The sequence below is a fragment of the Perna viridis genome, chromosome 2 (genome assembly GCF_037379345.1).
Source record: "Perna viridis isolate PV_CMFRI_1.1 ecotype Kerala chromosome 2, ASM3737934v1, whole genome shotgun sequence".
In the NCBI taxonomy this organism is placed as follows: Eukaryota; Metazoa; Mollusca; class Bivalvia; order Mytilida; family Mytilidae; genus Perna; species Perna viridis.
Genome location: NC_142446.1, coordinates 35,465,972 through 35,493,868, shown reverse-complemented (window position 1 = coordinate 35,493,868; position 27,897 = coordinate 35,465,972). Strand labels below are relative to the sequence as shown.

General features: G+C 33.8%; 1 protein-coding gene across 1 annotated transcript; it reads right to left on the bottom strand.

The window, feature by feature from the left end:
* Positions 1-1,772: 1,772 nt before the first annotated feature.
* Positions 1,773-27,897, bottom strand: LOC148624819 (peptidylaminoacyl-L/D-isomerase-like). The gene is made up of 3 exons (XM_088571028.1): positions 27,882-27,897; positions 25,980-27,283; positions 1,773-2,072 (listed from the first exon to the last, which is right to left on the bottom strand). Exons 1-3 carry the CDS (start codon positions 27,895-27,897, stop codon positions 1,773-1,775), a joined length of 1,620 nt encoding a protein of 539 aa, XP_088427154.1.

The following is a 27,897-nucleotide window of genomic DNA, read 5'->3' as shown; positions in this document are numbered from 1 at the left end:
CCCCAGACGAAATAATGGCCACACTTCAGGGCATGGTTGGAATATGCTACATTGCCTCTACTGCGTAAGTTTTTCATTGCAGTGCACCAAAGTCTCATTTAGGTCATAATTTAAGTGTATTTGAACCTTTTGCTGTCTTAGTCGGACTTCTTTCTGGTGTCAGCATTTTAAGGACAAAAGAATTCTAATGCATTGTGACAATTTTTCAAGTACACTGTTACTAAATACTGGCCGATCGAGAGACAAAATAATACTCTCACTAGGACGAAACATATAGATGGTAAGTGCACATAACAATGTTCAGTTGAAGAAGAACAGATTCCAGGAATAGAAAACAGGGTACCCGACTTACTTTTGCAATGGGAAACTACCAAATAATCGGAGCAAAAACTGCACGAAAAATTAAAGATTCCATTTAGTGTTATTCAAGTTCCCAATGCTATATTTGACACTGATATTGAATTATAATTTCAGTTGTCCAGAGATCTTTGACAGAGAAGACACGTATTACACAGAGAGCAGCATTCAGACCGGGGACGTTTGTGAATCTGAAATGTAATGTCAATTACTTTTTGTGTTAAGTTTGATAAAACTTTTTCCTGTAGATCAAGTTACATGTACTTGTGGTACTTATGTTTGTTTCTTAGGAGAATCCTTTAAAAGTTCAGGATCGGTGCGTAACTACATATCTGGAATCTAAACATTGGCATCACTTTTGAATTTTTTCATTCTCCTCGAAAGCTTCAATAATCCGTGTTCAGTGGTAAAAAAAAAAACAACGAAAACGCAATCAAGTTCAAATTTGTGTCCAGTGTCTGCTTATTCTCGAATGATCAATATGATTCCGGAAGATCTACCGATCCAGCCTTCGGTTTACCGAACAGAAAAGGAAATATTACTCCGTCATTGTTTACATAATATAATATCAAATTCATTCAACATGTGTTGTAAGTCATTTCATTTTCAGCTTGTTACACGGTGTCATCAGTATAAAATAATAAAAACAGTCTCAAATATACATCTAATTCAATTTCCAAATCTCAGGATAATAAATATACACCCTCTATATTTTGTGGTTAAAAAAGTATACAAATCATTTTAAATATTGAAAACATGGCAGGAGAAAGATTTCCCCCTTGTCTGACACATATTTCGCATAGAAAAAGTCAGATTTCTTGATGTTGTGATTAAGTACTTTATAATTACTTTCTCATTACCTTTGAGATCTAGTTTTGTTGTTCACTTTCGAAACACAAAACCAACACAAGTTAACAATATCTGATGCCAAAGCAAACATAATCGGAATAAACACGAACCAAGAGAGTCCCCAACCAATGTTGATAGCAGTCGCTTTTGTATTCATTACTGAATTTCTTTTCCGAACTGTTCTGGATAAATTATTGTGGTTCACCATAATTTTCGGTTGAATGTTAAGTTCAAATTTTCTTGTACTAGTTTGATAAGATGGTCTCTAGTCATGTTCCTGTTGAGAATTTCCAACCATTTCATAGATACAGACGAACATTGACAGTGGTATTCGGTTGTTCCTAAACGAAAAGTTGAAAATATCAAATGGCAGGTTGGGGATTCAAAAACTGAAGTAAATATACAGTTTAAAATGATGTCATTAAACCTTGACTAACGTATTATATATGTGTTCCGCCGAATTCTATCCTCTGAATTCAGTCTGTAAAATGAAGACGTCGGTCAAACAAGTATTACATAATTTTATTTCTCCTGCACATAACTGTTAAATGTTATACAGATTTCTTTCATAAATATGAAGACCTTTCATTTTTCTTACCAGTCACTTTAGCCAGTGTTGCGACACCAACTGTAGCCATCGTATTTGTGGTTACAGTATCCATCAAAGTCTCCCGTTCTGTCAATTCAGAAGTCTGAAATGTTGTCTCCTCGATGGCAATCGTCGATCTGTCGCTGGTGATTGTTTTTATAGTCTCTTGGCTTGTTATTTCCATTGTCGCTTGAAAGGTATATATTGAACTGTCCACAGTTGTATCATTCACACTTACAGAACTGCTCGGAGTCTGTATTGTGTTATCCTCATAGGCCTGAAAAAATGATTGATTCTCTTTCTTGTGTTTATTTTTCGAAAATTTTATATTTTGTTACTACAAATGTTCACTGATAAATGAGTATCAGTATTTATTTTTTTTACAATATACTGAGTGTAAATGTATTGGCCGTAAAAATTGATAAAGACATTAAAACTTCCTATACAGGATTGCATGCAACAACAACAGCATATAAAATTATAAAATATACAACTTTTTTACACGTTTTGTATGTATTAAGATTAAGAATAAATGGTGATAATATAGGATTAATGTATATATATTTGCGAATATTGTCCCGAGCAGGTATTGTTTTCATCAATTTTAATGCAATAACCCTTGAATTACATAATGATAAAACTTCAGAATCTTCCTTGTGTGTACACAATACCCTCTTTTTTAAATGCATAAAATATCGAATTAGTTTTAAACTTCCTATCTAAACTAATGAAATATATTCACTTTCGAATATTTTCCAGTCTGGTCATTATACTTAAATTGCTGTTAAATGGTATTCATATTCATCTGGTAGATTCAACGGAATGTTTGGCGTCGACCATTTTGTACCACGACTTAGCAAAGGATGGAGTATTATCGGAGTCATTTTCAGAACGTTCCGTTTTTTTTCACAAAACTATTATATAGCTTCCGTGCTAATACAAAAATATTTGCTAGCACGATCACCAAGGTTTTATCCTTTATATAGGTTCGTTTCATAAAACATTATGAATGCAAGTACCAGTAGAACCGCAATTTTAGTACTGAATTTCGAATTCATTGTGGTCACTTCTATCATTGACATCATCAAAGTGGTGAATACTGTTTCAAACTAAGACAGTTGAGCCAATGGTAACTAATATATCGAAGGGACTGAAACCCATCTTATATGTTTCATGGCCTTTCTCTCGGGCTTTTTTGTTGAAGTCAACAAGCAAACATAAATTACTATATCATAATAAAGTTTCTAATATCTAAATCTTCGCTGTCGATAGTTTTGGTTTTGAGTACTTTTTGTATACAACTAATTCTATGATTATGATCTTCCTACATATTTGATTGTAATGCTGCTGTTGAGAGGTTACTCGTTGAACACGTGTACAGCATATCGAAATTTACAATATATTAAACTGATATTTTGGTGTTTTTGAGCGAAGGCTATGATACCAATTTGGAATGTAGTGTTTGCTTTTTGCTTGTTAAGTTCACATTATTTTCGATTAACTTTTAAACGCAAGCTTTTTATATACGAAAGTATATAAGTTGCATTATTTTTTAATCTTTGCTTTTGTTCCTTTTCTAACATATGATATGATTCTCCTAGTTTATTTCATTTACATTAAATACTTCCTAATGGCGAACTCCGTTTAATATTATTTTCAGATTTACACGAAAGTTGGAAGATAAAAAAAAATAGCCAATAATTGAGGACGTGGCCCATATAAAACATCATCGATTCATGAAATATCATTTAAGAAGCCGATTGTTCATTGAGATTAGAAAATAAAGTAAATAAATAAATGCACTGTAAATGTTATTATTATTCCTAAACGTTTGATTATAATTTATTGATAAACAGCAGAATCAAGACATGTCCTATTGTCCCATATTATTCTTGCAATGCTGATGTTTCCAGGAGACTCAGTACCGACAAATTTAAATAATAAAATACTTTAATAATTTATTTTTATTTCGATTTACAATTCAATTTAACATTCAACATTGTTTAATGTCCAAGAGATTACCCTAATATTATTTAAGTCAACTTTTTTTCTCGTTTAGTTTCTAAATTTTATTGAACGCTTATCCTATCAGTGTACCTGGTCCATTCTCCCAGTTTTGAGTGAAATCCGGGTGCTCATTTACTTTTGTTTTTTTGTACGTGTTATTTTGGTTATTCTATGTACCTTGTTGTGTGTGTCTGTTTTTCCTGTCCAGTATTTCTCAATGGAATACATTCTATTGATTTCCGATCGAATATTAGTTCACTGGATTACTCTTTCTTATTACATATTGATTGGTTTTGGGGATATTTGTTTTTGCAAAAATCATTCCTTAAAATACTTTTGCATAACCATTTAAATATTTATTTTTTTTTAGAAAGAATGAAGCATATTTTGTCTGAATCAACGTTGATTAAACACTCGTTACCAGTTCACTATTTAACTTCTATGAAAAAAATCAAATGCAAAATGTAATATTCGCAAAAAAATACTTCTTATCATTTGAACGGTGAACTATATACCAACATTTTGTTTATCAATGTAAATCACCTGCTTTTAATACATGAAATAGTTCCTAGTTTATAGAGCATTAAAAATACCTAATTCATTGATGCATTATCGATACTATTTTAAATACCTCATGCGACCAATGCTTTCCAAGTGTAAATGCATACGACTCAAAACTCTTACTCCCTATTAGAACACCATCGAAAGTAGCAGAAAGATGAGTGATGCTTACCGATGCTAACAGTAACTTATCCCGCCTTTAGTGTTGTTCTCGGGGTAGGTCTGAGATTGTTATTTCCGTGGGTGTTTTGAAAGTATAATTGCTCGAATACTGATCAATCGGGATAAAACAAAAAAGAGAAGGATCCACGACGTTATTATTTATCTCTCTCTATATTCCCTGAATAGCTAAAACCGGCTTGTCTGTCGTGATTAAACAACATTCTTTAGAGTGAAGCTCTATGTCAATTACACTGTCAGAAGACAGTAGACTTTTTGTCTGGTTTTCATTATTGTCGATGTCTATGTTGCTACAAGTTACATTGACGATTGTTTCTTTTTCAGCTGCCATGACAAATAAATGGTAACCAGAACTTTCATACGGCGTTGGTACCACAACAAACTGCTTACCCTAAGAGCTAATAGGCGGTACGTGTATGACAAGATGATCAATTGATGAGCCACTTTTGATTCCACTTTTTATATTTCCACTGAACAATGAAATTGGGTAAGTACTAGTAACAAATGTCCTAGCTAAGCTACATTTGCTTTGTGTCTGTAAACAAGCTCAAGCTTTATGGAGACTTCGGTATTATCAGTATTACTAACTATAGCCAGTTGAGAATGATATAAAGTAGGGGTAACGGTAAATGCATAATACTCTTTTCTTAACTGGTTAAGGAATAACAAGGAATCCCTCTGTGGAATACAAACATGTATTTACTCCATTTAAAGCCACCGTTGCATGAAAGAGATATACCTTTCGACTGCCTTCTTGATCCAGATAAAGCAAGGTCCCTTTGTAAATGTTGTAAAGAAACATCTTTAGCTCCTATAATAACTGTCGTGTTTTGGAAATTATAATGGTGCTGTGAAATTGGGAGTAGTATGGAGTCGAAGTCAAAATTCGTCCGTGGACCACTCAAAGGTGTTGTGACTAAATTAATGAGGAAATTGTATGACAATCGCCAGAATTCTTAACTTATTCCGGAGGAGATGTTAACATTGTTAGAGACACTCTCAGAAAAAGGACAAATCTTAGTGGTTTGAATTCGCAAATACTGGATCTCACATTGGAAGACGATATATCAGAAGAAGTCGACGAGTCAGACGCGTATATTTCTCACCGAACACTAAACTAATACAAATCAAAAACTATATGTCATCCCTACAGTCCTCAAATCCAGCTCATGTCACACATCAAAAACTAAACGAATGGCCGAAAGCTTTAAGCAAAATACAAGTAACTCACAAAATACTTTAATTACCCATGAGATTAGAGCAGCAGAGAGACAACTGTCCGCATCTTGCGAAAACGCTCCCATCTCGAAATCCGACACGAGTCAAACAATGAGTGAACCCAACATGTAGCATGCCTCAGGTACCCCATTTTACTACCTGGTGGACACAACATAGTTGCTCTGTGAGCAAAGCGAACTAGCCCTCGGCCAGGGAGCTGAGCACTATTTAGTCGCCTTTTATGACAAACTTATGAGTTCTTGCGGGCCTATTCTTTTGACACCCAGACCCGCACGGGGCTATGGAAAAAATACCAGTTAATAAAATGAGACAAACTGCAAGAGAAAACAGAACCGGTGATATAACCCGCAGAGACTTATGGAAGGAAATTATGCTAAAACTAAATATTTTAGATATCGGAAATCTGGAAACAAGATTGGTAGTCCTGCACCCAGCGCTCCTACATAACCGAAACATTTGCATGGGAATTGAATGTAAGGAACCCCAGGAAACAGTCGATTCAGTTATCAGCGTTTGGTGACATGGAAAATAATGTTAGCCATCTGGACCACACAACAGTTTATCTTAGAACGGATATTGGAAAAGAAATTCAAATCCAAGTGCTTATTGTACCGAACATAGCTATATCGATGCAGAACGTCTTGACTCAAACGTAACTTCGATCCGTAGAGGACTTGTTTCCTCATCCGCTAAACACAGATACAAATTTTAAGATTTTGTTGCTCATCGCAGCAGACTTTTATTGGAACATTGTTGCGAAAAGGTTGTCAAGGTAGACGGATTAACTACAGTTTGTTCAAAGTTAGGATATTTGTTATCAAGACATCGTTCTCAATTTGACACCACTCTTTTCAAACTCATCAGTGTATCTTGATATCGTTGCGCCTCGACACATGGATTGCGATAGTATTGCAAACTTTTGGAAATTTGCATCTTTAGAAATCACAAGCGAACCTGACCAGGAGATGATTTGGATTATTTACATACATAATAGGAAAAATCAGTCAGATTTGAAAATAGTCGTTACGTTGTTAAGCTTCCGTGGGAGGATGATCAAGCTGATTTACCAACAAATTACACTTTTGCGAAAGCGAGGACAGAAGTACGATAAGGAGACTCACCAAGAATCCCGAATTTTCTACAACATACGGGAGCATTATCTAAGAGCAAGAGCAAATCTAGAGAATCAACGAAGACACAAAATCGAGTAAAATCCACACCATGCAGTCAAAAAGGATTCTGTTACGACCCCGATATGCATCGTTTAAGATTAGCTGCCGACTATCGCCTGATCACACAAGTCTTGATGATCAATGTTTGATGTCAAGACCACTTACAACAACATATCTTGATAACTTATCAAATATGCGGTCAGCACGAACCTTGAAAAATCATTTTTGAACATTTAACTGGATGAAGGCGATCGAGATGTAACACGTTTTTCGTGGCTTAGTAACTCTAATTCAAGGCCGTCTTATTTGGCGCTACATGCAGTCTATTCATCCTAAATGCTACCCATTTAAACACTTCGATAATTTCAATTCAGAAACTGCTTTGACCATGAATGCTGATTTTTATGTTGACAAGGGTTTGTCTAGTTTCGTCAGCAAGGAACAGACGATATATTTCCACAAAGAAGCAAGATCACTCATGGCAGACGCCGGATTCAACCTAAGACGTTGGCATCAATCAACCAATGTTTAAGGAATATAGCCGACTCAGAAAAGGTATTATATAAGGGTCCGAAAACTAAAGTTTTTCGATTTCGCTGGGATACAACTATAGACAAACTATGCTTTGCGGAACTGAAGATCGACTTAACTGTCAGAAGCGTGACCAAGAGAGAAATACGAACCAGTCCTCTCCCAAAAAACGATCCACTTGGATTACTAAAACCAATCAACGTTAGATCCATAATTATGTTGCAAAATTTATGGAAAATTAAATTCGGGACGAACCTCTTCATGAAGAAATTATAGCCATATGAACAGCTAAGCGACCGATCGACAAAAGGCTGTATCCATGGAATTCCACCTATATTACTTCAATGGAGATCTGGATCAAGCAGAAAACTACGACTCGAACATTTTCGTTCTGGTTTAGCTGCATATGGAGCAGTTACAGTAGCTTACATTATTAACAATTAACAGTCTTGTTACGGCGAAGAATCGTGTTTCGATATTGAAAAAAGTGACCGTGCCCCAATTGGAACTAATGGCTGCTTTAATCAATACTCGCCTGGCTTATCATATTATAGAAACTTTACAACCGAGGAACATTACATATTGGAGCGACAGTTAAAGTGTAATACTTTGACTCGAAAAAACAATTAAAACGATTTGTAAGAAATCAAATTGAGGAGATAAAGTGTTTGGCAAACCTGAACAATGGCGCTACTGTCCTAACCATCCAATAACCAAACTTATCGTACGTAATGCACATCAACTCTTGAAACACCCTTGAGCACTTAGTATTGTTACACTACTGAGACTTATTAGATACCGTGCATTCGTCAGTGCGTTTTTAGTTCAGATTAAATAAATAAGCGAGACAGAAAATGTTTTTAACCTTTCATATCAGCCTGCACAACTTGCGGTATGGTCGAAGTTATACTAAAGCTCCTGATAGTAGTTGTCATCTAAAGTTATTGACTTTGATTATTTTGTGCTTGTTACATTAAACTATAGAATGAAATCTGAGTTTAAAATAAGTCACAGAAGAGTTTTAGTCTGTTGGAAGTGGTCGTATACTTACTAATAAAAAATACTAGCTGTTAAAGAAACAAATAATTTTGACACTTGTTGTCTTTCATTTTTATCATGTATGTGGATATGAAACATGCATTAAACCGGTCTTTTAATATGTAGTAAAGTTCAAAAGAAATATTCGTATAGCTGATGATAGCTCCCTTACAAATATTTAGAAATATTCCTAAGTGCTGATTATATAAGCTATCACTTAAGATACTACTGGTGGCATATTTTACATACAAAGAAAGAAAAACTATTACAATTCCTTACACATAGGTAAATAAACCATGACATTTCAGAGAATTATACTCGCTTTTGATAGTTTGAATTGTATTTCTTATTATTTGACCAGACATGGAAAAGAGACGCCAAAAAAAAAAATAATAATAATAATGCACACAAGGGTACCAAAAGTAAATGAGCAACTCCATTGAAAACTGGGAGCATGGACCAGGTTCATCGGTAAGGAAGGGGTCCTCTGCTTTTATAAAAACACCCGCCGAGTTGCTCATAAAAAGTCAAGTCCAGGATAGATGAAAGAGGAAAGGAAAACTATGACATGCTGAACTAATCAGTTTCATGGTGCAGATGGATACACCGTAACGATCCACTAGTTCATGATGACGACCATAAAACAAGAGATGAAAGGAAAGTTGGCAATACGAAATGAAAATTCATTGCGTTTGACGTATTGTTTGGTCAATAATTTTTCTTTAACATTAATCTTAAGTGCAGGTCAAGATGAGGCTGACAGTATCTATAATATCCATTATTAGTGTCCTCTGCTTTTGTAGAAACACCCGCCGAGTTGCTCATCAAAGCATAAAACTTTGTAAAGTAGAACATATGTATACATTAAACATTGTTTTAAGTTATGGAGCAACTTTCTAAAGAAACTATCTAAAATTAAAAAATGGCCGCCATATTTACACTCCACTTACATTATGGTTTATCTCTATATTGGGAGTCCATTTTGGAAGCTTTATGGGAACTTTTATCGACAAATACAAATTTCAGTGCATGTAGATGCATTTTTAAAATACAATTTCTTTTCCTTTGTATGTTTAAACATGATGTTTTTGTAACAAAATGTAAATATGAGTAAACAGCTGACTTTGTTCATTTTTCAAATAAGAACGGCAAGATATTGTCCGGTCAGATTGAGGCAGGATTAATATTTAACCACTGCTTTTCCCTGTCCTTCCACAACATGCAAATAATGAATCTACTTGTCTGCTTCCCAATCCCAAATATTTGCATAACCCAGTGCATTCAAGTAACATCATTGACTTACAATTTCGTATCATATACGACGCCCGTTCTCGTGTTTATAGTTATTTTATCATTTCAATACAACATTGACTGATTGTTTGAGGTTTGAGGGCTTTAACTGCTGTTTAGGTTCCTGTAGCGAAACCGAGGCTACTTTTGTCGAATACCACAACAGGATTATTTTACGTACGAGGAACGTGACAGTTTTACAAATACTGTGCATCACTATGGTTTGCGGTCAGGTTTTCCGTATTATGGTCTGACGACCCAGCATGTAGCACACCAGGGTTACCCTAGTCAACCACTTGGGGCACACAACCCAGTTGCCCTTTTGGCTGAGCGCTCTGGCCTAGGCCAGGGTTCTGAGCCTACTTAGTTGCCTTTTACGACAAGAATTGCGCTGCAGGCCAATTTTATTTTACACTGGCCCCGCAAGGGGTAATCAGTCTGATGCTTGTTTCAAGGTGGTCCTTAATGGTGTTCACACATTTTGATTGTCTTATACCAATGTCATTCAACTAGATACCGGTCTAAGCAGACACTTCCGAACAATAACCAAGCACATGCTTGCGTAATAAACACCTTTTTTATGTGCTGCAATGTATACACTACTTGTTAGGTCTAAATACTCACATACAAGAACTCTCTACAGTTATCACACAAGACAATCTTTTTATTTGCTCTTTCGATTTGTTCTATGATGCCTTTTGAAGCTGTATACGATGTAATTTCGCTACTCAACATTTCAAATGTAGATACGATATCATTCTCAAAATTCGACCAGACGTCCCAGTCATATTTGTTTTTTTTTATTTGTAAGAAAATGACAAATTATATTGCATTCTGTGACGTCCATATGACTTTGAAGGTCGCATATTACTTATGGTTTCATGTGTGGCCAAGTAACTTAATTGTTCACAAACCCCGAAGACTACAATATTCTCTAGCAGCATTTTCTAAAATATTGAAATAGAAGTGATGACGTATGTATTAACAGGTAAGAGCATGACCCATTTAAAACCACCCACGTATCATACCTGACATTTAGCAGCATCCTGGTATTTGCTTTGTCATAGTACTGATAAGATTGCCAGCTATCATAGCAGGAGTGATCTTTCGAATAGATAAATGAAGCTTCCTACATGTACGTATAAGGATACAGATTATATAGTTTAATAGTCATCGACGCAGAGGAGTACCTGGCAGTTACTTAGTACCCCTTGACATCTCTGCTTTTTTGTCCTAAGTTTAGGCATTCAAACTCTCCTGATGGTAGTAACTAATAATACTTAAAAGACAGTTGTATGTTGTAAAGAATAATCTGAGATTTTTGTCGTTTTTGAGTATTAGTATTTGAGTCATAAAAAGACTGAATATGGTCATATCAGTCAATATTTTTTCTAGAGGTATATGAAATTAACACACTTAAGCTGTGCAGTAAGTGCTTTTTTCACTTCGTTTCACTTTTTTCAAAACGTCAAGAGCAATGTTTTTTCAGTTCATCGCTTTTGTAAAGAAGAATCATTTATTCAATGGATATAGGAATTAAATCGATACAGCTGTGAAAAATCAGTGTTGTTCGTACCTCAATTGAAATACTAGACTGCATTTGAATGTTAAGTCTACCCAAAATCATTCCATTTATTATGTCATTGACTGTGGAACAAAATGTCGTCTGGTATACTTTGTCAAGCTAAAGTGTGCCATATCGATTGACAGGATTATTGTCTCATCATCATAGCTTCAAGAGATACATGTAGCTTGCTTTAAATCTGGCAACCAACGAAACAGTCCATTGTTATTGTTGGCGTTGCACCATCACAGTTCGTTGTTGTAACACTTACTTTCAGTCTCATTTATAGGGCCTTTTTTCTTTTTGTTCTGCTTCCCATGTTTTATCGATCCTAACATTATTTGAGCATCCTTCTATGGTTATTACAATGTTTTAAAAAAGCTCCTATTGTTAGATTCATTTTTTCTGTTATTCGTTATAGACCACTGAAGATCTTCAGGAGTTCTTCTATCGAAATACAAATGCCTATACATCGACTTGGGATCTGCAATTTTACATAATTGTGATATTTTAACTTCTACAATGAAACAGAACATATATCAACATTTCATATGTTGTACTCGCATTTAATTTATTTGTCAAACAATGATTGTAAGCAACTTTTACAAAGTTCAAAACTTATTTTTATATCTGATGGCCTCCATATTAAAGCATTAAGACATCTTTTGTTTCTCAATGTGGTCAAATGCTAAAACATTAAGTATACTGGTAGCCACCTTAATATCGGAGCAGAAAGAAGCCAAAGCATGTCAAACTTTATAACAATGACGGCCATCTTGAATACATTTGGCCATTTTGAATTTTCAAGGTGTGCCCATAGCTAATATTGTTTGTAACGTCAAACACTAAAACATGCCAAATATCGTGCTTTCATCGTCAAAACCCACAATTGTTTGGAATATCAGCTGGACAACATATTATTGAATCAATAAAAAATAATTGGGATGCTGTGAAATCTTAAAATAATAACTTTTTTTCCCTATAAATTTCACTCCGACTGTTCTGTTTAAATTACCATAAAGCAAAATAAAAACAAAGAACACAAATAAATAAAAGCAGTTCAATTTAACTATAAGAACACTGGACGGTAAACTCTTATTGTATATATTCAAAGTACTATGAACATGAGTTTTCTTAGTGATAATGTTTATTAACCCTTCTGGAACAGGGTTATGTTGCTACAAGATTGAAGTTATCACTACAGAAGTTTTATGGTCGTCATCATGAACTCGTGGATTGTTATGGTGTATCCATTTGCACTATGAAAACTGAGTTATTCAACGGATCATAGTTTTCCTTTCCTCGTTTGTCTACCACAGACTTGACTTTTTATGAGCAACTCGGCGTGTGTTTCTAGAAAAGCAGAGGACGCTTACCCTACCGGTGCACCTGGTCCATACTCCAAGTTTTAGTGGAGTCCGAGTTGCTCATTTGCTTTTATTACTTTGTATGTATGATTTTAGTTACTTTATTTTCTTTGTTGTGTATGTCTGTTTTCCATGTCTGGTCTTTGTCCCTGGATTGCATTATTTTGATTACCGCTATAACCTTGGTTCCTTTGATTACTCTATCATATTGGCGATTGTAATTGCACTGTCTGATTTATCTCAGTCGTTCATTTCGTGGGTCCGTTATTCAAAATAAGATATATAAATGCATAAGAAGTTGTTTTTCTTTAATTAGGTGTTTGTTAAGAGGATTTTACTATGTGAATAGTAAATCTGCAGGATAAATATTATCAGTTGTTGGATCTTTTCTAGAGGTTATACTTCATAGTATTTGCTAAATAAATAACTTAAGAGGACACAAAATGAGACTGTACGGTCTTTAAAGGGCAGGGGTACTAATTTTGAAAGAGTAAATGTGGTAGTAAAACTCCAAAAAGTGCAAAAAGCAAAGGTTCCTGTGTTATTTTCTTTGGCATGAATCAACGGAGTTTATTTTAACATTTTGGTGAAATTGTGTGCATATATTTTTTTCCATATTATAATAAGTTTGTGTTAATACAGGCATATTGAGAAGTCTTCAGTTAAACAATAACACACAATAATGAAAAATTGTACAATTGAACGTTTAACTGACTAAGTGACTTGTTGACACAAATTATAATTTGAAATCACTTATTCCATACGAATATTATAATGTTTATTAACTGAAAATACATACACATGTGCACCTCAATGGGCATATCATTAAACTCTTTATATACCTTTATAAAAAAACCGTATGTCAGGTAACGTCATAGTTTTTTTTCACGTTGTGCTTAATTTTGCGACGGCAAAAAAGGAAAAACAATGATGAATATACATATTGTGACTACACTTTCTTATACAATGAAAACTGGAGATATGGTCAGAAAGAGTATTCAAGGAAACCAAGATTCTAGCGGAAATCAAAAGAATGTAATTCAGGGACAAAGACCAGATCTTTTGGTACTAACCAACCATAACTGGAAAATAACCTTATCCTACACAGCACTACCATAGATTATTATCTCTTCACAAGAAATTGAAACCAACAACAAAAGGAAAGTAAACGAAAAGACAAACAGGAACAGAACAATAAAAAACAGAAATATTCAAAAACAAGAACTAAAATGCCGTCAAAATATCTTAAAAAATCTATACCAGATGCTATTTCAATGAATCCTACTAAAGGTAACGACGTAGTCATCATCTTTATATCAAAAGATGTGTTCTTGTCGTATTTATTTCTCAAACGAAATTCCTGCAATTTGTGAAGATATTTTACTGGCTAGCGCAATACATAATTTTATGAATTTGAAATATGTCCTTATTGATTTACAAATACATTCTTCAAACCTATTTCAAATTTCAGATGAGATGCGGTGATTTATTTAATTACAACTACGGTAATTTAGTAGGGTAGTAAAAATGGAATTAAAATGAATATTAAATGAAACAAATGGATCGAAATTGTCATGTCGATTGACATTTTGTATGAAATAATCACTATTTGCGCTACATGTCCCACTTGGGTTTAAGATAGAAAACAGTTTAAAAAATAAATTAATTTTAAAATTTATGAAAACACATGAAATTGCATTAAGAACATTTTGATAACCTCATGATGTAAAACATTTACATATTAGAGCACTGAAAAAAATGTTGAAAACTGAAGTTTTAAAACAAATGGGAAACATGACGTCTTGAATTACATTCTTTTGGTTTCAGCTAGAATCTTTGTGCTCTTGAATATTCTTTGAAGTGGTATTTTCTATACATGGTTGAAATTAACATTTTTGCATCCCTCATTTTAATTATCTTTATTTATTTAAAACATCTGTATGTTCTTTATTTTGAATACAAGAATGATAGAAGATCAATTGCAATCGGAAAAGTTTTGGTGTTCTTTAAAGACCCTGTTTTTTAATGTACATTGAATTACACTTTATTGAAAAGAAATAAACTCAAATTTTCCAACCGTTCATGATTCTGCTTACTTAACACATTGTATCTTATATCTTATGTTGTTGATGAAGGAAACTGATACAAAAAACCCTTAAAATAAAACCACCTGTGGAAATATCAGCAGCATTACACTGTTCTATTAATATGCAGTCACGTTCAAGAGGAACATTAATATATACAGCTGCTTAAAGCCACCTTTTCAAATCATTTAGAAATTTCCTTAGTATTCCGTAAAGAATGAAAATATAAAAGATGCTAAATCCTTTAAATTTACATACAGATATACTGAATCCTTAAACTTTACACACAGATATACTAAATCCTTAAACTTTACACAAAGATATATTGATGATGTATTGTCTATCAACAACCCTGTTTTGGCAAATGGTAAACGTCAACATATCCACGAGAGTTCGAGATAAAGGAGTACATAAACAGATATGTCTGCCTGTTTTTTGGACTTACATATCGAATTTGACAACAGTGGTCATCTCAGCACTAAGATTTATGATAAAAGAAACTCCTGAATCAGTGGTATGATGAGATGCGTCTCAAACGGTCTCTTACCAAATTCGTTTTTAGATATCAAGCCTTTGTTGAAAAATACTCAACTTCTAAAATAATGAGTAATAATTTTCTTCGTAATTGCTCTTTGTGTTGATGTGACCACTGATTTACTGCTTATGAAGCAAAAGCATGCATACGCTATTTAATCATCACCTGTATATTCATGCCACAATGGTTTAGCGTGCCGTAAAACATAAATTTAACCCACCTTTTCGTTTGAAATGCCAGCTGCTCCGGTGTTGTAATGTCTATTTTTGCCAGATCGTTTTTGGACTTGACTTGATTAAGGATCAGATAAGTGTTCGGTAATTTTGTTGCTACCCTTTCTCCCCGGACTTGACTTTTTATCAGGAACTTGGCGGGTGTTTCTAGAAAAGCAGAGGATGCCTACCCTACCGGTGTACCTGGCCCAGTTTTTAGTGGAGTTCGAGTTGCTCATTTGCTTTTGTTACTCTGTATGTATTATTTTATTTATTATTTATTGTTTGTTGCGTTTGTCAGTTTTCATGTCTGGTCTTTGTCACTGTATTTATTACATTTTTTGATTTCCGCAAGAATCTTGGTTTCCTTGATTACTCTTAAAAAAAAAGAGAGAGCACTATAGTCTACATCCTTTTGTCTGACGCTGTATCAATTTAAGAAAAAAGAATTAGTTTTGAAAGTGTTTATGATAGTCGTTTGTCTGATATTTAACATTCTGTTTGCTATATTATTGTAAACAATTGCGATATCGCAAAGCTTATTTACAAAACAACAACTAAAGGCCCTAGGGGGCTTCAATCGCTTACCGGGAACTAAGTTTGTTTGGCCTATGGATATCTGATGTCTGCAATAAAAATATATTCCATCGATTGAAACATTTTCCATAACTGCTAAAAATGCACAAAATATATAGGCAATAACTATCAATTTCGCACTGACGTATATATTTGAAGGCAAGTAATACTCAGCATTCCATCAATTTACTATCTTTCTTTCTATCTTTTATGGCACTCAAACATTGGGTTAAATCGCAAAACTCCCATTTTCGCCTTTCATTGATGATGCCTCTGATATGGAGCCTTCCTGCAATTTCGAACCAATAGAGACTTTTTTAAAAAGAGAGCTCTTCAAACCAGAGAAGGAAAGACATTTTTATTTCTAATTCTCTCATAATTTTTAATAGCTGGTTTTGACCTAGTATGTTTATGAACTCGACATGATGACATTGTTACAGTTTTTATTTAAATTTTATACACCCTTCTATCTGCTTCTAAATTCAAGTTTTTTTCGGCTTTTTTCTATCATCAAGTTTGTCTTTGAATAAAAAAATTAATAGTTTTGCTTTACATCATAAAAGTATTGTCTTTCTGGACACCTCTGGACATAATAAAAGTACTTTACGATAAAAGAACCGACACGAATTGTTAAATAGTGGAAACGTAAATTATAAAAACAGTCTATGCGAATTTATTTTGATTAGTATATTTGATGATCTACACCGAACTACAGGGCTAAACTATAATAGACAACCAATTCATTACTAATTCTTCGATCAGAAAGAGATCAAGGGAACAAAATTAACTCGTCATTTTATCTACGTTACCGAAATTAAAGAAAGAGTAATTATAACACTCAAACCGTATGACACTTTATTATAAATGCATGACCAGTGAAGCATTTTTCAGACGATAGTTAATACATAAATGTACAATAATGCGCCATTTTTTCACAAAAAGCACTTAAAGGGTTAAAAAATAAACGTGGATATCAAAATTTGATAAGGCAAAATTCAAGAATTTTTTTAGAGAAAGCATACAATTTTGCATTAAAATTTCTTCCATTTTCAAATATTATAGTAATATATATAATGCACGAACATATGAACTTATCAGCAGACAAATGAATCGTTAATTTTCATCGTAAAACAATTATGAAATGCCTGAATTAAATGAATGGGAGATTTTGCTTTTGAATTTACTAGATAGTAGTTGGTAATTTTTGACAATTCTATTTAAATTTCTAAAACAAAAAAAGTCATTTCAATCAAATAGAAAATGGAATTTCAAATCTTTAAGACAGTGAACGTTTATCAGGAAAATAAACAGTCAATCACGGAATCAATATATTAAAACTATAATTAGTGAATCTCATTAAAACGTATCAAGAGTTTAAAAACATAGTCATACTTCAAATAACACATATACATTTTATTCTCATAAATATAATGGTACAGAGACATTACATAGTAACTAAAAAGATCCCCCTCCCCCCCCCAAAAAAAAAAAAAAAAACAATAAAGAAAAATTAATAAATACAACAAGACAAAACACACACACTCCCACTTTACTTCACACACTCATCAAACACCAGAAAAACATTTACTTTTTAAGAACGTTAAAAAGTAACCATAGAGAAAATTAGATTTTATGATGCATTTTATGAATCTACTTGGTTTTTCTAAGCTTATTCTATTTTGGGGACATATAGTATGATACGAAAGAAATAAAAGCGTATTGTAGTTTTTTATACTCCGTAAAATAATTCGGAATTGCGTATACATTTGCAGCAATCATCATAAATTTCATGTTCAAACTAATTTGAAAAATACATACTAAAGATTTGGGTTTTAGTAGTTGTCTTTGTAAGAATCATGCAAAATCTGAAAAAAATGTGATACACCCCAAAAAAGGCTACATATTTTTATTTTTGTAATTAAGTTGTTTTATGAGTGTATATTATGAAATGTGTACTTATTCATTCAAATCTGCCTGCTCTTAGGAGAAAATCAACATTGAAAATCCAGTAGATTCTGTTTTATTTGAGTGTCATTTACAGAGTTATCTCCCTTAATTTTTAAATCTACAGTGCATTCTATATAATAATTATCTCCTATGAGCATGGGCTATAAGAAAAACCAAATGTTCATTTCTGTGTACTAAAGCTTTTTAAGCAAAATATCAAAAATAAAAATATGTAGGCTTTCCATCCATGTATCACATTTTGCATGATTCTTAGTTGGAGTGCTACTTAAAACTATTAATTCTTATGTTGTTTTCCTTTAATGCGTATAAATATAAACGGACTTCACTACATGTTAATGTTCAATTGCCGGTTTCCTCCGTCCAAAAGGACATTTCAAGAATTTCAAGAAATCTAAAATTACAGCCAATACAAATGGAACAAGAACAATCCAAGTGAATCCCCATCCAATAACAATAGCAGTCATTGTTCTGTTCATTGCTGAATTTCTTCTCATTATCATCTTTGATAAATGTTTAGGGTTTACCATAATTTTGGGTTTTATAGTTTCTTCGAAATCGTTTACAATGATACCGACAAGTTCGTTTTTAGTCAAGTTCATATTAAATATCCACTGATATTTCGTCGATATCAAATGACATGGGCATAGACATTCTGAAAATAAAGCGAAAAGAATATTTAATTTTAATAAACATTTGAGGAATACTTTTGTATTGCTAATTGTCATAAATGGAATATATCATTATTAATAAGATCATATCACTAATACCGCATTTATAATCAGAACAAGTAGGCACGATGATTGATTTGGTAGAAAAAAAAAAGGAATGATGAAACTGGTGGCCTCAGAACGGATAAGCGTTTACTTGTTTCATGATTTTGTAGTTTTTATACCCCATCCTAAAGCGTGAGGTATAAAGTGACCATGCTGTCCTTCCCTCTTTCCGTCTTCAATTCTAATCCGGAACTCCTCTGAAACAGCTAAATGGAATTTGAATTCCACTATTTTTTTTATCACATAATGCCATTGTGTACCTTCCATATTGTTTTGGTCTGCAAAATAGGGACGGACTACAACATTGGTCAACCGAAGCGCGGAATTTTATAATAGGCAAATTCTCGAAACCAGTGATTAAAATTTAATGACACTCTTACAAATTCTTTATCACATGAAGCCATTGTGCACGTCATACTTCGTTTTTCATCTCAGTGACTTTCTGGATTTCCTGATGCAAAACCTGAGGTTTTCATCGGCCGACCTACGACCATCTTATCCGCAAATTTATCTGAACCTGTTGGACGAGTAAACGTTTCACTTAGTCACAAATAACATGACATTTGGATGAGTTGTATTCTCATTTTCCTCATGAACCAATGCACATAGAATTCATGGATGAGTTTTGAAATACAAAACCCCAAAAGATTCCTGAATGGACAAGAATATTTTTAACGAGTCTGGTCTCATTTTGTCAGTCTTTGTACGTAACTATTTTGAATTTGAAAGGAGCATAACTCTTGAGATCAGTGATATGTTTCTATCATATTCAATTTCACCAACGCCTATCAAGCTTTCATTTGAAACAGAATAAAATCAGTCCAAGTTACTTTGATGCTTACATAAAATTTCTGTAAAATACTGAATACAAATGTTCCAATGATATGTAAGAATTTATTCCTTATCCTAGGTCTACCTCCTTAATAGACAGAAGTGGACGCTCTTGAAGTTTGTTTAAGAAAGCAAATTTTCTAAATAGAAAATAAAAATATATGACGAAAGGTTTTTAAATAAAACTACAAAACTAGTATAATAACTGTTGTAAATATTTGTGCATTTAAAACTTTGATTTAGGTTTGTGTATGCATAGAATGCCGGATTTAACTTTAAAAATATACTTCCACCAACGACGGTTTCATTTCTCACATTTTTGTCCTTTAAAGCTACTGTTCTTACCATGTACATCTGTTTTGTGGGGCTCTTGTATCGTCTCATCCTATCAAAATGAATAACAATGAAAATATAAAAAAAAACCAAACAAACAAAACCAAAATGAAGTTAGTGCTAAAATTATCTTTCTTCTTTTAGTTGTTCTAACGTTCATACGAGTAGATTTTAGATAAGTATTATATTTTATATATTGATCATACCAAACTATTGATTTGAAAGGGCCAGAGAAATCAAAAATCAAAGTAACAGAATATTTTTACAAAAGTAATCTGGTACATCGATCTGACAAAATTCTTGCTAGAATGCCGGACTACAAAATTCTTACCCCCCCAAAAGTGATGTCTCAATTCAATTCATGGAGGTTTTTTACCCTGTTATTAGTCTCCGCTCTAAGATTTACATTTATCATGCACACAATTATTACTACAGAAGGTTCTGTAAGTACCAATACATATAAAATATCAGTCTCTTCCAATAGTATAATTGATTCGTGGTGTTATTCTGGTCTACCCCTTGGACTGCCGAAAAGGACTGTCACATTTTTTTTCAGGAGATCTATCCACTGTACTACTTGATTACTTTATATTATTTTTTGTTTTATCGCCCCGAGCAGAACCGGGTGTCAAAAGAATAGGCCCGCAGCATCGCTAAACTTGTCGTAAAAGACGACTAAATAGTGCTCAGAACAATTGCGGGGGGCTAGGGTGCACTGCCCACAAAGCAACTTGGTTGTGTGTCCCAGGCGGTGGAATGGGGTACTCTTGGTATGCTACACGCAGGGGCCCTTAGGCTATAATTCGGAAAGCCTGACTGCAAACTACAGTGGTGCACTGTGTCGGGAAAAATGTTACTATTCTCGCACGTTAAAGAACCCTTCTGTGGTATTCGACACGAGACGGAGCCTCGGTTTTGCCGCAGGAGGCTAAATTGCCAAACCCTACCCACCTGTCCCCATTTTCAGAGGCCAAAGAAACTCGTCAACATTACATTATCTTTGTGTCCCATCCAATTTTTCATGTTCATTTTGTCATCCATTTCATGTTCATCGACTGGATATATATGTAACCGCAATATTCTTGCTTAGGCGTTAATCACAATTATCAATCAATCTTTATTGTATCGTTATTAGTTGTTATTTTCTTTACAAGATCAGTTAGTACCGCTTCTTCAGATACATGTACCACCTAACTACTCAAATTGCACCTTTGGGCCAATCACACTATCATAGACCAACCCTTAACCTATTCAGATATCATTGACCAACCACTCTTATTTCCTTGTACGTGTACGTTTAACATGGCGGTCAAATTCCCCGAGAAAGTACTTGAGAATCACTGTATGAAAATAACAGCAAAGATTTGGTTTATTCAGTTGGTAAACATATGGATAACTATCAACGTAATAAAGATAAATGATTTATCGAAAGAAGTTTATAATTGTGCGGTTGTAAACAAAACAACCAAATGTCTTAACTTTGCCACAAATACTTTAATTACCATATTTTTATTGTTTTGGGTCTGACTTACATATTGATGTGTGTAACGCTTTGAATACCACCCGACAAGTTTTTCTAACGACCAATCATCTTTCTTCAAATACATGGAAAAGAAATCAAGAAGATCAAGTGGTTCATTTTACAAGAATACCAATATTTATTCCAGACCTATTGTTTGTAATAAATAAATATACTATGTTTTATTCTACCATTTAATATAACAAAAAGGCCAATGATAAACTAGACAAATACAAATATTTGTATACACATTAAAACAATAACTGATAAGTCTTGGCAATTCAGTCCTATCGTTTTGTGTGACAGACGGAATAACACTTTTGAACCGCTGTTTAAAGCACCATAGGGTCTAAATAAGTTTGCTCGGAATGACTTATCTTGAAAAATTTGGTTTTTTAAGACGCTCTTTGACACTTTTACATATGAACAATTCATTTCACTCCGAAAACACTAAAACCTGTTCCCTATCAGATTTACGCATTAACAGTTATTCACGAAGCTTATTTGTTTTGTATGCAAGCGTTGTTTTTCTTCGCGACACTCTGTGTGGGTGTCATTTTGTCCACATATCAGGTAGGATGGGCATCTCTCACTCTGACATACAATACTCCCTTTGTTGTTGTCAGCTTGTGACCCCTTATGTGAGAGTTTGTAAAAATTGAAGATAATAGAAATTACAGTCTGTGAGAGACATGTTTGCTCAACATATTGCATTTAATATGCAATTGTTTAGTCAAAATATATTTCACGCCGTCTTAAAATAAAACTGAAGACAAACATGTATATAACACAGCAGATCATTGAAACTGTTACAGTAAACGACTGGTTTTATTTGTGTTTTGTTAATTACCGACCAATCATGATTTCTTGGGATGGAGGGTCCTTTATAGGCTCCTCAAGATCTTTTAACTCCCGTTCAGCTTCACATAGTCTTAAATTTGTTGTTTGCCGAAGTGCATTGGTCCATATCGGTCTGATATTTTCATTACATCATTCCTTGACGAATATTTGACCATCGGAATGGGTCTGTTATCATCTTTTAGAACACTTAAATTTCATCAAAGCGAACTCACTTTGAGGCCTTTCTCCAAAAAATGTCTTCAAAGATTTAGGCTAAGAGTAATCAAGGGAACCAAGGTGATAGCCGTAATCAAAAGAATGTAATCCAGGGACAAAGACCAGACATGAAAAACAGACAAACACAACAAAGAACATAAAGTAACTAAAATCATACAAAGTAACAAAGAGCAACTCGGACTCCACTAAAAACTGGGAGCATGGACCGGACGCACCGGTAGGGTAAGCGTCCTCTGCTTTTCTAGAAACACCCGCCGAGTTGCTCATAAAAAGTCAAGTCCGGGGTAGGCAAACGAGGAAAGGAAAACTATGACCAGTTGAATAAATCAGTTCTCGTGGTGCTGATGGATACACTATAACGCTAAGTCTTAAGATATCTTCAGACATCTCAAGCAGCATTCGTGAACTTGTGCCTGTTTTTTTTTTCAAAATGATGTTCATATTTCTCAAAGTCTGGTCATATTTGACGCTGAAACTCAGCTACACGTAGGTTATACATTTTCCGAATAAAGTTATTAAATTATGGAACTGATTTTATGATGGCAGTGAATTCCTTTCAAGAGAACTGTACGAAGCTGCAAAGCAGGGATGCATTGCATTGTACTTAATTCATATACAAGAATAATTTTTATATATATAAAAAGACATGTTATAAATGAAAGACAACATAGAGTTATCAAGTTTATGATGAAATAAAATAATTTTATTTCTTCTTACCTTTTTCTTAAACCTTCGTTCACTGCCACCTATTTCTAACTCTTACTACATACATGTACATTTAGAATATGGTATATTAATACAAAAATGTATGTTACAGAGGGGGTATCACAGAATGATCTCATGCATGTACTTGTTATTAACAATGATAATAAAAAGGTTAAAATTATTCGGAAATAGCAAGATTATGTGGTTTGTCCAATTCAACAGTAAAAAAGGTTGAAAACTACAATAACATCAAATAATTCTATAAGCCTGCAACCCCAAGAATAAAAAGTAGTAATGATGTAGTAGACGCCACCAGGTTTTATGCTATCAAACAACCTTTTATCTGTCGCAAGGAAATGCTACACCTACTGATATTAAAGCTTGATGATAATGTACTCACTTAATTTTTTATGAGTGTTTGTAGTGAAGACGGCAGGAAATAGAACTCATTTTTTAGAGGACAACCTGCCTTTGGAATTCAGCGGTTTGCAAGTAATACAACATGCACAGTTAACTTTATGCATATACATTTTAGCACAGCATGCTTCAATATAATAGATGGTCCCTAAAATGGTTTTCAAAAGTAAGATTTCTTTGCCGATACTAGACAATAGTGATTAGTTTAAATATATTTTATTTTTAATAAACGAAATGGATCAGACACAAGTAAAATAACATACTTATGAAGTCTTCTCCTGAAATAATAATGATTAAAATAAAGTATAGGCATACACATTCATTGAAAAAGGTACCATATGAAGAGATCTTTCCTATTTTTGATACATCTTGAGATGATTACTTATCTACATGTATGTTATATGGTAAACGTTACTAAACAGATTGGCTCAAAGGTACATTCTGACTAATTAGGTAGTAATTGAAGCATTTCTTAAAGATATTGAAAGAAAATAACAAGAAATAACGATACAATAAAGAATAGTAAAAGGTAATCATGCTGTACACTGGACAGTCTCGCAGATTGGTAGCTACTCAAGTAGCAACGCTTGACGAACCAATTGTGATTTAACTGTAACATGAGTTCACCTTTATACTTGGCATATATTTATAAATCGCAGACCTATGCATATTTTAGACTTTTTTATTTTTGTGTCCCCTTATGCGCGAAATAGGACACTGCCAACTTGAGCTTACCGACGAAATCGCTAAAAAAAGTATTCGCGAAAAAGTCGGTTTACACAAGTAGTCCTTTCTGTATTTGTTAGGCATTTTTGAGAATATCATACTTTGAATTATACATGCCTGGTCTTTGTCCCTGGATTACATTTTGTTGATTTCCGCTAGAATCTTGGTTCCCATGATTACTCTTTGATCTCCTACAACAATCAACCCAATAAAACCCATTCAACAAATATTCATCCTACAAAGTGACAATATCACAGACAATCTATATAATTTTTATCTTGAAAGTGCAGGCACTAAATTACAAACTAAGACTTGTTACGTATTCTAAGACTGTGACTGAATTGAAAATAAATGTAAATGAGGTGGGTTTTATGACATGCGTAAATCACTTCTTGTCTAAATTTCATAGACTGTAACTTAATATTCAAATAGACAATAAGTCACTATGTTTCAAATGTGAAAATGTATTTAAATTAAATTCAATTTCTTGTTCATATCCAGTGTTCTATTATTCAAGATGAGCACGGAACTTCCGTATTTCACTTTGTTATGATATTGCTCAATATTTAAGGGATGGGAGACTAATAACGTGAATAAACTGTATAAACTGTTGGTGTTAGTGCATATTTCATAAACCTTCAGTTTAATTTTTATAACAAGTGGTGAAAGAGTAATCAAGGGAACCAAGGTTATAGCGGTAATCAAAATAATGTAATCCAGGGACAAAGACCAGACATGGAAAACAGACATACACAACAAAGAACATAAAGTAACTAAAATCATACATACAAAGTAACAAAAGTAAATGAGCAACTCGGACTCCACTAAAAACTGGGAGCATGGACCGGACGCACCGGTAGGGTAAGCGTCCTCTAGAAACACCCGCCGAGTTGCTCATAAAAAGTCAAGTCCGGAGTAGACAAACGAGGAAAGGAAAACTATGACCCGTTGAATAAATCAGTTTTCATGGTGCTGATGGATACACCATAACGATCCACGAGTTCATGATGACGACCATAAAACTTCTGTAGTGATGACTTCAATCTTGTAGCAACATAACCCTGTTCCAGAAGCCTATTTGTTAGCGTTCTAGCGCGATACAAACAGTCTGCGTAGTTTCGACAAGCTCTGGCATAACGTATGAGTTGTGATATAAACACTCCATACGCAGGAGCCGAAGGGATGTTGCCACAGATGAAAGGAAAGTTGACAATTCTGAATGAAAAGTCATCACGTTTGTCGTAAAGTTTGGTCAATAGTTTTTGAAGAATTTCCCATTTCAAAACTGAATACAAAAGTGAATTACAACTGAAGCTATTAATAGGAATGTGTTTTACTTGTATTTATGTGTATTTTTGTTTCATATTGTAGGGTACAAATAATATGTTCATAGTTTTCATTTACATCCTACAAAATCAAATTCCTGCAAAAATATTATTAAAGGACACACAAACAAATCTGTTTAAAAACCCAATATACCTTTAGCATCAGTTTTCCGCCCAACGGGAAGGAGTAAGAATGTTTTTGACCGCTTCCTACTAAAACACCACTGAACTCTTCATAAGGATGGCTAATATGGTGAAGTCCATCAATAACTAGAAAATATCCTCCCATGAGTGATGTTCCAGGAATTATACTTGGTATATAATTAGACGTTGTTAGACTAACACCGTTTAACATCAATCTATTCACCTCTGAACCTTTTACAACATAGACAAAGAAGTTATAAAAGCCAGAATCCACGTGTGACATTGGTGTTTTGAACACATAATCATTAGAAAATTGGTCGATTGAGGGCAAACACAGAATAGACGGGCCACCTAGTGAAGAGTTGTCAAAGACCGTCCCTAGCATTGCCTGAACAACAAGAACTGGTTTGTTAGTTTCTATATAGCAGTATTCCAAGGAGTTTATCCATGCTTCATTCATATTCCCTTCACTCATAGGTACACTAAGACTGAGGTTCCGACTAATGTCGGTGTTTGTGTTTTTACAATTAAAGGTAAGAAGGGTGTCATTTTCACTTGCCATGACATATATATGATTGCCTTTTGTTCTTACCGGTGTAGGCACAACAGCAAATCGCTGACCCCATGAATTAATCGGAGGTAACTGCATAACAAGATGGTCTTTGTTTACATATCTTAAACGACTAATTTTGGTTTTATCGTTACCACTGAAGCATGCTACAAGCTCACTACTAGTAATCAATGTCCCACTTAAGTCACCTTTGCTTTGAACTAGTAGACATTCATAGGCGTCGAGTGTTTGAACAATAGTATCTCCCGGTTGAAAAGTTAACCCGTTGTATATTACGTCTGTAGACTCGCTGTACGATGACAACTCTAATCGCACCTCGGTATTATCTGTAAAAGTAACTACAGCTATCTGGGAAGCAGCTTTGCCTTGGGGAGAAACTGTGAAAGCGTAGTATTTCCTCCCTAAATGATTGTTTGGAATAGCTAAAAAGCCGTCTGTTGAGTATGGACATGTATTCAAGCCATTCAATGTTACTGTACTATTACATGACACAGCAATGCCTTTTGGATGTACTCCAGATCTTTCAAGAGACAGCGTTTGTGGTAATTCAACCATGGCAACATCAGCAGGATTGACAGTGGTAATTTTTGTTTTAAAGTTTGGATATTTAGGAGCGCTTATTGTACAACTGGTGTAATTAAAAGCAGCAATAAAAATCACTAGATTGTTGCAAGGACTACCTAGTACGTTGATATTTTTCATGAAAGCAACGGTAAAAGACTGTCCATTATTTTCATTGGAACCTGTTGCAAAAAAGACAAATATTTACAAATTAACATTGAAATATACATTAACTCCATTATTTTGTATCCATGGGCATAGTATATATTATCAAATTAATGGATACAATAAAATAAATCTGTATTTGAAAGTGTTAAAACAACATGTCATTCAGGTTTGCAATGATAAATGTACATACGATGTTTGCTTCACCTAAAAAATATCTCATGGAAATTTCATAGACACCTCCTAAAATTTGTATCGTTTTTACTTGAACCAAAGTAATGCATTATCTTATTTTACCTAGTAGAAATACCTTAATGAACACCTTCTAAAAATCACATTTTTTTCAATCGGCTTAAAATCATTCCAAACATTGAAAGAAGGAACAACTTTAGATGATAACGTTCTACCTGGATATAAAGAGAGACTTATGTAGAGCGAAAACTTTATTAAAGTCGTTATTATTTTCCTGCATTCGTTATAATATATATATCTCTAATCACTGGATATGTTCATAATTTTTTAACAGAAGTTTAGAAAAAATGAGGTTTTTGACAGACTTCTGTCCATAAAATGTTCATTTGCAGAGCATTTCATTGAAATTATAACCCAATTTACCAAAATGATCATACAT

Coding starts and splice junctions, on each gene's coding strand:
- LOC148624819 (XM_088571028.1), bottom strand. Junction 2,073..25,979: donor GCGGAAAACTGATGCTAAAG/GTATATTGGGTT, acceptor TCATTTTTTCAG/GCCTATGAGGATAACACAAT.